Source organism: Solea senegalensis, linkage group LG2 (genome assembly GCF_019176455.1).
Source record: "Solea senegalensis isolate Sse05_10M linkage group LG2, IFAPA_SoseM_1, whole genome shotgun sequence".
Taxonomy (NCBI): domain Eukaryota; kingdom Metazoa; phylum Chordata; class Actinopteri; order Pleuronectiformes; family Soleidae; genus Solea; species Solea senegalensis.
The window spans coordinates 1,090,751-1,103,956 of NC_058022.1; the positions used below are offsets into that span (position 1 = coordinate 1,090,751).

Sequence of the window (13,206 nt, forward strand, 5' to 3'; positions counted from 1 at the left end):
AGCTGGGATTAGCACCAGCAGCTGTGCGACCCTCACGTGGAGGACTAAGTGGTAGACAATGGATGGAATGTTGGAGCAGAGAAACGTCTAAAACCTGCAGCGCAGTGGATCACCAGGACCAGGGTTGAGAATCCCAACCACTAACCCTAACATAAACCTGAATCGTAACCCTAATCCCGAAGCGAAATCTTAACCCTGGTCCTCACAGAGACATACAGTACTATGCAGAAGTCTCAGCTTTGTTGTTTCTACTTCTGAACAAGTGTCTGCAAAGTTCAAGCACGTCTTCAGTAAACACTACATGGACAAAAGTATTTGTCCACACCTGTTAAGTATTGAATTGAGGCGTTTCAACGAGGCTTTGGGCTCTCGGCCTCCTTGTCTCCAATAAACTATTCAGCATACCGAGACATTTTGGACAATGCTATGCTTCTATAGGACTATAAAGACATGGTTGACCTTGAGTTTGGTGTGGAAGGACGACCTGGTACAGAGACTGTGAGCCAGGTCTTCTCGTCCCAACAAAAATCCCAAAGAATATCTTGAGGAAAGTCTTCCAAGAAGAGTGGAAGCTCTTATAGCTACAAAAAGGTCCTGTCCTGTATACGAGCATGTTATTACAGTCCCTGTTGGTGTCATGGTCAGGCGTCTAAGTACTTTTGTCCACACAGTGTATTTGTCAAATATAAAAGTAGGTCACACTGAATTCTTGACACTTAAAACCTGTTTTTCTATTATTTTAAAAACTCTGTACATGTTTCCTGTAGGTTCTGGAAGTGTTCCAGTAAAGTCACTGAGAAGTAATTATAGTGTAGCTGAAACAACAACAAGCTAATGGTGGACTAAGACTTTTGCACAGTATTGGACACACACACACACACACACACAGTTTAAAAACTAACCAAAAAAGAAAACAAGAAACTGTGCGTTTGGAAACTTGACTCGTACAAATAAATACAGACTGGACTGATTCACTTAGATCACTGAAACACATGTATGTAATTATTGGTCACCAAAAAACAGAAGGTACAATTATGTTAAAATGTCAAATTCCCCATTATTGTGTATTATTGTCTTAAAGGTACACGATGTACGCTGTGTTCAGTGGAGGGAATCTCGTTGTTTCCTCGTCCAAACATCACAGGTGTTGTTTTAAACATTAAAGTTAAAAGCTTATATAATAAGTTATAAACATGTGTTACACCTGTCTGTGTATGTCTTTGCTTCTGTTTGCATATAAATTGGTAAAGGAAATGTGTGTATCTGTGCATTTATGTCAGAATTTAACTTTAAATTTAGCTAAATTTAGTTAAAAACTGAAGTCAGAAATTCAGTTTTTTGGGTTTTTGACAATCCGTGACGCTGGCTAGCACTAAATCACAATTTGAAACAATGGAAACCCTTGCATTAGCCAATATTTTAATTGTGGATCTAAGACGTTGTAAATATTGAACGGGAGTTCGAACAATTCTGCAAATGACAATAACCATGTACGTCTATCAGGTAAATTACATATCGCAAACCAAATCTGTGTCACAAAATCCGACTTCAATACTCAATAAATCTTGTTTTTTTTTTTAGATTTCAGCCACAAAAATTCAAAGAAACTTATTGTCAAAGAAGATTAATGTTCAAACTTGTTCAAACTTCAAATTCTGCTGCTGCCAGAGGGGAAGATTGTGTAAGTGGACGAATATAATCACATAATTTATGACAAAACTGGTAAAAAAAAACATCAAAACATTAGTTATCTGTGCAATTATTTACACGTACGACTCTTCCGCGAAAAACAGCTGCTCAAAGTCGTCGACGCGCGGGTCGCTGCAGCGCTTGCTCTGCCACTCCCTCTTGCCCTGCACGATCGCCAGCGCCACCTCCTGGCTCCTCCGCAGGCACACGTCGGCGTCCTCCTGCTCCTGTGGCGAAAAGTAGTCCCTGACAGTCCGCGTGGCGGAGGGAGACAAGCAGAAGCGCGGCTCCACGTGGCCGGGCTCCACGTCCGACACCCTGAGTCCGCTATCTTGGGTCTGACCCTTGAGAGTCCGAGGTCTGTTCAAGGTCATAGAAGAGGAGGAGGAGCCGGGGTTTGTGGACGACTTGGCGGGTTCAGACGCTCGGCGAGGGAGAGGAAGGGTCCGCCCTCTCTGATCCGTCACGGTCGGAGTTAGCGAGTCGGACTTTTGCCTCTGGAGGACCAGAGTTGTGTTGCTCTGTCCGTAGAAGACCCCCTGTGGCGGCTGCACGCGCTCGTTCCCAGCCGCCCTCTGTGTGACCTCACTTCCTGTGTGTGGATTAGGATTATTAGGAGTCTGGTTTGGGGTTGTCGGAGGTCTGAAGGTACAGGTTTGATCGTGAAGCTGCCTCAGCTCTCTGACCGTCAGAGGTTTCTCTGTCCCCTTGTAGAACGGCGAGCGGCTGCGTTGCAGCTGCAGCAGCGCCTGCTGGTAGGACGGAGGACTGCTGGATCTACGCTGAGTCACCGCCGTCGCCGCTGCCTTCTGGTGGCCGTTACACGCCGGGCTGTTTTTCCCGTTTACCGCGGGTAAGTCCTCGTCCGTGTGTCCGTTATCGGACTGCTTCAGTGACAGACGGCGGTCCCTCTTGAGCCACATGTTAGGATGGAGGCCGTGGGGGTGGGGGGCGCTGGTGACCGCCCGGGCGGGCTGCGGAATCAAAGGCGTGGCTTCCCCACCCCGAGGGGGTGAACCTCTGGGCGACAGCTGTGGCCGCACGGGAAAGAGTGGCGAGAGCGGTGGAGGCTCGCTCGACACAGTCGCACCGTTGGTGGTGTAGTCTGTTGAATACTGTGAGAAGGCGGAGTCTAAAGAGCTGAGGGAGGAGCCTGTGGGTGAGGTCGCAGGTGAGGACAGACTGGAGCAGCTGGCGTCCAGTCTTAACGGAGGCGGCGGCGCATGCTTCACTTTCCTCCACCCGCCATTCTGGACTTTAGCTCCTCCCTTCTCACGCCCGTCCTCGCCCTCCTGCTTCAGCTGGAGTCCGTTCAGCCTCTGCTCCAGAAACACCTCGTCCTCCCCCTCCACCCGCTCTCCCACCATGGCGGCGTCGTAGCTCGCCTTCCTCTGCGGCAGGCAGAGATTGTCAGCATGAACCACCAGGGTGCCTGACGGAGGCGTGGTCTCTAGAGCCAAGGCGGGTTCCGAACTCCTCCTCAGCCTCCTGGAGCCCTGCGACGTGCCGTTAGCCTGCCGCGTGCGCTGCTGTCGCACTGCGGGGCTGAACCTCCGCGGTCTGGCCAGCGGGGGGAGCTGCAGCAGGAGGTCGGCCTCCGCGTCTGGGTCGGGGTCGCAGTCGCTGAGCGTGATGACGGAGTCGCGGCTGCGGCTGTCGGGCTTGTCCTTGTCGCGGAGCGGCAGCTGCTCCTGACAGGGAGACTCGGGCTCGTCGTTGAGCTCGTTCTCCAGGCTGTCGTAGGACGAGTCGTTCATCTGGAAGGACGACGCGTCTGTGAGGAGAGAGGGACGGACGGACGGAGGAGGTGGAGGAAATAAAAGAGGAGAGAAATATTAATATTAACATTTTTTCTGAGTAACCCTGCTAACAGGAAACACATCCAGGACACGTTCTAACGTAGGTAACTGGTTAACAGAGGCTTCAATGCCAGAACTGTAAAAAACGACACATATCTATGTTTGTGTAAGTGTATAATTATATTTGTTTTTGTAGCCTCAGAATACGCCTTTTTTATGTACTTTAGGCAAGCGCCATCAAACACTGCAGTTTTGCCCATTCACCCATTCACTCATACTTGGACAATTCACTCTACCATCAGTTTGCTTTCAGAAAACGTATTACGACTCCAGCCAGATAAATATGAAGCTGTTCACATCATTTTTGGTACAAAAAGACCACCGTAGTTCCGTGTTGGGAGGTGTGAGCAGGGGATTCTCACCATTAGATGTAGCTAAGTATACACAATGGCCCTTCCAGGCTGTTAAAATCAAGTTTAAAGTGATTATACATGTTTTTTTATCCCCTGAAACTTAAATAAACTCTACAAAAACATCTTAAATTCAACTCTTAGGTAAATGTCTGTAGGTAAATGGTATTTTGTGTCCAAAAAACCTTGACAAATGCAAAATATTGTTTAGAAATATCCTGTATTCTCTGAGATAACAGTGTATTGAGTCTGAACACTGACTGTCTCACCGCGTGTGTGAGGTTCTTTCAGGCTCGTTGATTGGGGTCAGCAGATTGACCTGCAGTAATTTTCGGTGATTGCCGAGGTCGCAGGTGCTGATTAACGCACTGTTGAATCTCTTCATTCAGACAAATGCGACAGACCTCCAGCGACTCTATAAATAACCAGGCGAGGTCAGGGAGCATGCGGCGGGACGACGCTTTGTCCTCTGTTCTCTGCGTCTCCAGCGCTGAACTGGGACTTTGTTCGTTCAGCTCAGGACTCGAGGTTTGACATCTTGGGTTTAGCGGATGAATTGAGTCGTGTAGTTTTACGTGATACGCAGGTATATGTTGAATACCTTCTACAAAAAGGACTAGGATTTACGTATAACCACCGAAAATGCACAAATATACGCGTCAACACCGTTTCTTTGACAAACCTGTGGTTTTAGGTCATTTTCAAGAGAAAACGAATGAAATAACATTAAATCGTTTCTGTTTTAGAGGGTAACTGCAACCCATGCTCAACCGTAGCACTAGACTAGCACCATGTATCACTGTTGTTAGCATAGAATCAAGGTGAAGCTACGGCGTCTTTGTAGGATAGTGAGTCAGCAGAAAACAAAAACCACTGCTGCAAGTACAAGATATTAGCCTGATGCTAACAGTACCCCCACTGCTAGGTGAAAGTTTCAAATGAGTCTTTGTAAGTGGACAAGCTAGCAAGCTAACACAGAAAAGTGCACCCTAATACTTTATACATTGTTTTTTTCTAGCGTTTTGTTTTGTATGTTAAGTAGATAGCATTAGCATGCTAGCACACTCTTTTTGCTAGCACCCTTCTCTGTTAAGAAACCCAGACACAGCACAGTATTTTGAAGATCTATTGGCATATACCCTTACAGTCCTTATGGAGACCTGGTCCCAGAACCCCATTTTATCAACCATTTTATCAACCAGGATTAACCAGGTTAAGTTTAGGGCTAATATTCAAATTGAAGGTGGTAGTCCTCTTAGATCAGATCTAGTTAAGTCTGGTCTGTTTACACCCATTTTCATGTGAGGGTGACGCCACAACAGAGTGTAAGAGGAAAATGTTAATATTCTATAATGATAATAATATTATCTCGAGCTCTTTATTCGCGTTCCTCTGCTAAGTCTCATTTACCTGATCCGTGGTCACTGCTGCTGCTCTTCTGGCTGAAGCTCCTGAACAGCGTGGTGATATCTTCTCCCAGGACGCTGCTGCAGTTCTCGATGAGGAAGTGGACCAGCTCACACACCTGCAGGAGGACAGACAGCACGCGGTTAAAACACCAACTCTTTAACTTCTAAGTTTCTTGGACTGTAGCGGTGTTTCCTAAATAACTTTGGTGATAACTTCAAACCTCCTTCGTTCCACTTGTGGATAACGTCCTGATAATAATACATGACGTCACATGTCGGAGACTGATGTGTTTCCCCTATAACATTTAAAATCAATGGCCCCAGAAACAGTTTCACCAACACACATGAAAATGGACACACGTGTTCATCAGGATAAGATCTAGAGAAAAGTCTCTTGGACCTTTCACCTAAACGCAACCGGAAGGCGGCCATTTGGGGTCAAGCAGCCGTTTCACGCCCATTTTTGCTTGAATAAACTTCTCCTTCAGTTTTATTGCCATCAACTTCTAATTGGGTGAGGTCACGCTGATAAGGATTAATACTTATCAATAATGTGGTGCAGTTCTGGCACTAGGTGGCGTCAAAGTTGCTTACATAGAAAACATCCCGACCAAACTTGCTATGTTGACCTGTGTCAAAGTCGTCTAGTTGTATTTGTATCATATTACGGCTCAAATGTCCCAACGTTATGGCCCTGAATGACATCTGAGGGACATTTGTCAGTGTGTTTGTTGGCCCTAAAACTAACAACACATGATGTTCTGGGACAGAAAGACGCAGGAACACGTGTATCTGTCACAGAGTGCGGAACATTTCCTCTAAAATCTGCCTAAGTGAGTTTTTTTTAATCCACAAAAATCCTTGCTGTTTGTTTGTGAAGCCAGATGTTGTCTCTGTGTGTGTGTGTGTGCGAGTGTTGTCCACATGTCCACGTAAAAAAAAAGTATCTACTGTTTTAGCAGTGATTTTTATCACTTTATGTTTTGTTTATCTCTTTTCACCCGGTGGACGATGAGCCGTATTTTTAGTCCAGAGTAATTCCATTTGGGTTATCAGCGACGCTTAATCCCTTAAAGTTTTTTAAACCGGAGAGCAGATGCAACTCTTTCATCTGCTCTGCTGTGTGTGGGTTTTTTCGGTGCACTAATGGCTGCTGGATGAAAACCCCGAGGCAACACTTATCTTGGTTTGCGGTTAATCCTCAGCTCTGTTCACCATAACCTGCGGTGACAGTTATAGCTCACAGTTACACTATACTAACAATATGTCGTCCCCCGGCCACCGCACGTGACATCGGAGACATTAGAGACAAGAGACAGATTTTGATGACGTCGTACCATCAGAGGTTTTTCTAATTTGAACTTTCTTTGATCGTTGGGTCGTTTTCATGTGTTCACGGACTGACTTTTGAGGTTACTTTCCTTATTCACTCTTGATTTACTTCCTCTTCGTCTGTGATTGAATGCTCGGCCTTGATCTGTTTCACCTGTTTCCCATTTTCCCTGTATCTGTCTGTTTAGATTGTCTCCTCAGTTTAGCAGTTTAATGTTCTGTCTCATTGTCCTCCTATTCTGTCCAAGCCTTTCCTTCCCGATACGATCTTTTTTATTTGTTAAGTTTTCTATATCATGAAAACCCCCAAAAACGACTATAAAAACTAGAGTGTATATGTCGGGCCTGTAGAAGAAGATGGTAAAGCAAATGCAAGAGGTGGAGCTATGACATCATCATCATTTTCATAAATTGCCCAAGTGTGGTGTTTTGAAATTGACCAAAAATAGCGTTTTAAAGGCTCCCAAAACGTGGGTTCCATGTGGATAAAAAGCCTGTATGATGCAAAACATTTGTGGACTCTCCTGAACTTCATCCATCCATTGTCAACCGCTTATCCAAAATCTGGACCACATCATCCAACCATGATTGGGGGATCCCCAGGTGCTCCCAGGCCAGTGAGGAGACCTAATCTCTCCACCTAGTCCTTGGTCTGCCCCAAGGTCTCCTCCCAGTTTGATGTTCCAGGAACACCTCCCTATGGAGGTGTCCCGGTAGCATCTTTCCAGATGCCCGAACCATCCTGAACCATCCTCTACTGAACAGCAGCTCTACTCCGAGTCCCTCCAGGATGACTGAGCTTCTCGCCCTAACTCTAAGGGAGACCACAGGCACCCTTCTGAGAAAACCCAAATCCAGCTGCTTGTACCTGCGATCTTGTTCCTTTGGTCATGACCCAGGTGAGAAGATCGACCAGTAGATTTTCTTCTCGTTCCTAAACTTTGTGAGTTAAAGCTGTCAAATAATTGTCATATGAATTCTGATCCAGAGGTTGCTGGTTCAATTCCGGACTGCAAGGACTATACTTTCTGAGGATTGGCTTCCTTGCCAGATCAGACATGCAACCATCTAATATCTGAAAATGAAATTGCCACGATTTGTTCATTTGTCATGGATGAAGTGAGTGCGATGTGTTCTGTGAACGTTGTTTCTCTGGTTACGAGAAGAGGTCTATACCCGAGTGTGCAGGGTCTGTGACTGAATTTCCCGAAGGCGACAAACTAAATAACTACTAGTTCTTTAGCTACTTCTGTATCCTAATCCTAATCTGCTTCGGATTTGTTTTATGTCAAGACAAAACAAGGCAACAGCAACACTCTGGGTGCTTTTCTTGATATACTATAATATAAAAGGCTCATTCTACGGGAATGAAAAACAACTTAAAGAGAATTGTGAATAATTATTGTATCTATTACCAGTTTCTGCCATCATTTCACCTCAGTTTTAACTCTCTCTGGTTCTCATTTCTACATCCTGCTCTTGATTTGCTCTTGATTTCTTACCTGCCCACCCTTCCCTTTCACGCTTGGCCTCTCTGCCCTCGTTCAAACACTCACTCAGCATTCCTCGCTGTCAATCAGAGCGCGCCGCTACGTGATGCACGGCACGCTGAGGAGAAGACCCGGCGCTGCAGGCGTCCAGAGGACTTTCACTCCTCCGCCCATCCATTCATCCATCCCTCCATTCCATCTGTCAACAGCCTGTTCCTTTCACTCTATACACAACCACTGCTCACATATACTAAACACCGGATGAGATGTGTGTGTGTGTGTGTGTGTTGTGAGGATCTCAATCTCTTTACACGGTCATGTTACGGGGACTCGTCTTCCTTACAGAGACAAAAATCACGTCCCCACAATGTAAATTCTTACATTTTAAGGTGAGGACATGCGGTACAGTGAGGATAAGTGTCCAGGAAAGGAACGCAAGTCAGTGTAATGTCCTCTGTAGTCATGGAAACCGGACGTCAGATGTCACGCTGGTGTGTCAGTGGGTCATTTCCGAGTATTTGTGAGGTCATTGCTTGACCCACGCATGCATGAACTCGAGCTGTCTGTGAGTCACTTGTCTGCTTGATGTATTCTCTGTTATGATACTGTTGATGTTCTGTGGTTTGATTTTTAAGCACATTTTTTTTCATTTTAGACACAAAATGAAAAAAAAGGGAAACTTAAATTTTGAAAATAAAACATAAAAATTGTCAATTTTTATGCTGTTTTTTTTAACGTGATAAAGTAACTCCTACTATTTCTTTTGAAAATCTTGTGAAAATGTGCGATACATTTGATTTAAATCCAGACTAGTGTCCGAAAGAAAAGTCTCTGTAATAAAAAACAAAACAAAAGAGAAAAAAAGTTCAATTTTAGATCTTGTGTCGCCCGGCGTCATTCGTGCCCTGCACACAGGAAATTATTTTTTTTATGTCAAGGCAGACAGAGGATGAAGCGTCCAAGAAAAGTGAATTTTACTTCTCGAAGAAAATGTTTCTTGGCTTAAAAACCCTTCTTGACTCCGCCCGCCCCTGCTCTACTGCTGTATACACACACACGCTCCCTCAGTCAGGTCTGATTTGCATCACAACACTATAACGTTACATCATTCCTGTTCACAGAGACGTCCAAACAGAGGCAGAAAAATAACATCGACCAAAACCCCCACAAAAAATGACATACTGCAGCTTTAAAGGCATCCGAGCGATTTGTCTCTCAGTAAAAGAAGAAGGAAACACAGACTTTTAAACCTCAGAATCTCTTAAACAGCAACATTCAGACCCAAAAACATTTAAATTACACGCTGCGTTGAAAAAAGTGGGAGGGCCTCGGAGACGCAGGAGCGTTCACGTGTCTGCAGACGTGACGCAGAGCAGAGACCGGTTTAAACTGGACCACGGTCCTGACCACAGAGAGGGATGGGGGGGGGGAGAAATGTTGAAATCTCACTTTATTATTTTTTAAACGCTTTTTTTCCCCCTCAAGAAAAAAGGGACGTTTGTGCTGACACACACACACGCGGGATATTTAGGTATTTGTGGGTGTTAGGGATACTAGTACTGACAAGTGTGTGTGTGTGTGTGTCCTTAACTCTGGATTCTGTAGGAAATTCTTTGCATGTTTTTTACTCAATGGATCCCGGGCCGCCACACACACACACACACACACACACACACACACAGAGGTATACGCAATAGCAGCCACCCACAGAGACAGTGTGTGTGTGTGTGTGTGTGTGTGTGTAACACAATAACTGTATAACCTTCCAAACACAAACCAGAAATCCAAAATCTTTCTTTTTGTGTTTCATGTGTTAGTGACTACATGATGGTCTGTGGTTCAGTGTGTGTGTGTGTGTGTGTGTGTGGTTGGGGGGGGCGGGGTCAGGTATTTCAGGTCACCCTGACTGACCTAGTTATGAGCGAGGAAGTCTGACGTTTGCTCCAAATTCACAAAAAAACGCAGGTTAAATTCACCACAAAACTAAAAAAACAACTTTAAATTAAAACTGTATGACATACTCATTTAAAAAAGTGACACATTTATTAGCAAATACTACGAGGAAGTGTTTTTTGTTTTAGCTTTAAAAGGTGGTATGTAAATCAATGAGCAGAGAGGAAGTGCGCCTCCTACTGGCTGTTCTAAGACTGCATGTGCACGAACGGCTACACTGGAAACAACCGTCCAAAACAAGTGGGAAATATGGGGGGGCGGAGCCTTTCAGGGGTCACCTGGTGCATTTGAATCCTGTGGGCGGAGCTCAGGACAGAGACTTAACAGTCGACTCTTTTGTTCTGCTCACTCTGCTGTCACATGAAACATCATCATTTCAATCGATGTTGAAGCAACACCTGATTGGTTTTGTTTTGTTATTATTATTATTATTATATAAGATTGTGGCTTAAGTTTGATCCGCACGTCTACATTTGCTCATACCCTCACAGAAGAGGATATTTGATTTATAATCTCTGCTAACAACACTTTGTTGCCATAAAGTTTTGTTAAAAAGATTTCAGTCTGAAGCAGACACTGAGAAGCTTTACTTCATGACTGATGACATGTAAACGTGACTCTGTGTGCGTGTGTGCGTGTCAGTCTGCTGATGAATACATTTTCGGGGGCTGACAGAAGTAGCATGTGCATGTTAACACGTATACACTCCACATGGTATGAACATGTGTGTGCGTGTGCGCGCGGGGGCGTAATGGTGTCAGGAACGCCTCAGCATCTTCACCTGTCTGATCTCGGTTTGCTTCAAATTTGCCACTGGGATGTTAAATTCCACACACGCACACACACACACACACGCGCACACACGCACACACACACACACAGAGGGAAGCTTTGAAGACACCTTTCTAAAGTTAAAGACGTAACTGCGACGTTTCCGCATCTCCTCACCTTTTTCGTCCCCTCCCCCTCCATCTCGGGGGTGCTCGGCGCCGGAGCCCAGAGCATGCTGGGAGCGATGCAGACGGACAGATTGAAGGCGTTCATCTGGTTGTCGAGGGCGTTGCCTTGGATACGGTGCAGGATGGCGACGACGTGCCGCAGCAGGAGCAGGTTCTCGGCGGGAAGGAGGCGGAGCAACCTGAGAAAAAGAGAGAAGGATGAGTGAGTGAGTGAGTGAGTGTGATTTTTTAATATTTAGCTTTTTTGACAATGGTAATTGAATTACAACTTCATGTTCTGCATGTTATTGACAACATAGAGACATAAATCTGAACTAAGAGATTGGGAAAATTCATTTTTGGGACCCCAAAAGATCTCCGGCGGCCCATCTGTGGGGCTCGACCCAGTCTTTGGGAACCATTGGTTGAGGCTGTCCAAATGAATGGAAGTCAGTGAAGTATGGCTGTGTGTGTTTGTGTGTTTGTGTGTGTGGAACGTTCTCATTGTCGCCTTCACGGTAACTTGTTTTCTATTTTCTTAAGGAGAAAGGAATTCTGTTTTGTTGATTTTGGATGTAAAGTGACCCCCACACACACAAACACACACTCTCTCTCTGCCCCCTCCCCCTCCTGTTTTACCGTGTAGACATAAACATCTTGTAATTAGAGGAAAAACCGACAACGTGCCACAGGAAGGTGCTGGAACACCACAAGCCTCCAGAACATTCACTTCAGCCGCCACAGATTTTCCTTTCATTTGTCTCTGAATGAAAACTGTGTTTGTACAAGATTCTGGACTGAAATATCTTTTTATTTGCACAGAGACAGGGACAGAGACAAAGACACAGACAGAGACACGGACAGTTCCTTACCTCTGGACAGTGGGCGTCCTCTCGTCCCCTCTGTCCTCCTCCATCACGTCCATCCACTGCTCGTACAGATCCACACTCAACAAACTGCTGGGGATATTTCGCAGGAAATCCTGTGTGTGTGGAAATCATTTGTTTTAAATTAGTCAATATTTAACGTGGTTAATTAACATTTCATATCAGATTATTGATTATTTCTCTTGTCATTTAGCTGCTGAAGTGAATTATTTGTAGCAAATGAGCTCTTTTTTATTCATTGTTGTGCCTTTATTTTAATCATTTGTCTTGCATGACTTTTTATGCATGAAAGTGCCTGAATGTGCTTTATTGAGTTAAAAACATATAAAAGTATTCAATATTGTGTAAAAGTACCGGTGTTTGTTGAGTAAAATGCATTGAAATGTTAAATATTGCATGTTGAGTCTTAAATAATTGATTAATTGATTTAATTACGTAGAATAACGGCTGGCTCCATGAAAACTCTGCTGTTTTTACAGTTAAAAGCGTTTCTGTCTCATGTGTTTCACAGTAAATCAGTCGTACACATAATTACTGCTCAATATTTATCCATTTAAATGTCCGAGGACAAGTTTAACTCCACGGCAACGCCACTCCCTGCTCCGTCTTCCGAGTTCCGATGTAAATGGAACGCAGTACAAGCCTCATACTCACAGTTTTATAAGTAAATACACTCACTCATCTATGTTTGCCTTTAAAAATGTGAATAACGACGATGTTTTAGTCTCAGCTCGTGTGCACGACTGGAGACAAACACCTGAGCTGCTCCCATGATGCATCACAATGCAGCGCCTTGTGTGTGTGACTGGCAGACTGCCTGACACACACACACACACACACACACACATTATCCTGTCTGCACTGATGTGACTCTGGACGCACATCAGTCACTCACGCCTTCAGACGTGTGTGTGTGTGTGTGTGTGTGTGTGTGTGTGTGTGTGTGTGTGTGTGTGTGTTACCTTGAGGACGGCAGCGATGATGAACACAGACTGGTGTGAGATCTCCGGGTCTTCAGTCCCACTGTCCAGTCTGTCTCGTAGTTCCCGGCAGGCTTTGGCCCCGGCCGAGCGCCTGAAGACGCCTTTGGTGTACGGACCCTCCAGATACAGGAAGACCAGCATGTCCTGGAGGACAGAGGACAGAGGACAGAGGAGAATTAAAGGTCACACACAAAGAAAAGTATGTGTTTTCTTACGTTACAGTTTTACTCAAGGTGTAAATGTACCGCGTTATTGTGGATTCAATACTAAGTTATTCAAATATGAATTATGGTGAAATACGCTAAGTTTCTACGAT

The 13,206-nt window shown here is 44.9% G+C and overlaps 1 protein-coding gene across 2 annotated transcripts in view; it reads right to left on the minus strand.

Moving 5' to 3' along the window:
- Positions 1–871: 871 nt before the first annotated feature.
- The window catches only part of LOC122765059 (rho GTPase-activating protein 20-like), a 54,012-nt gene continuing 41,677 nt past the window's right edge, over positions 872–13,206 (minus strand). For both annotated transcript variants that reach the window (XM_044019125.1, XM_044019126.1), the window contains exons 11-15: positions 12,870–13,034; positions 11,893–12,002; positions 11,031–11,220; positions 5,309–5,423; positions 872–3,463 (exon numbers count right to left, since the gene is read on the minus strand). In XM_044019125.1, the coding sequence (XP_043875060.1) occupies positions 1,764–3,463; positions 5,309–5,423; positions 11,031–11,220; positions 11,893–12,002; positions 12,870–13,034 (2,280 nt within the window). In that variant the 3' untranslated portion in view covers positions 872–1,763. The remainder of the gene's footprint in view (positions 3,464–5,308; positions 5,424–11,030; positions 11,221–11,892; positions 12,003–12,869; positions 13,035–13,206) is intronic.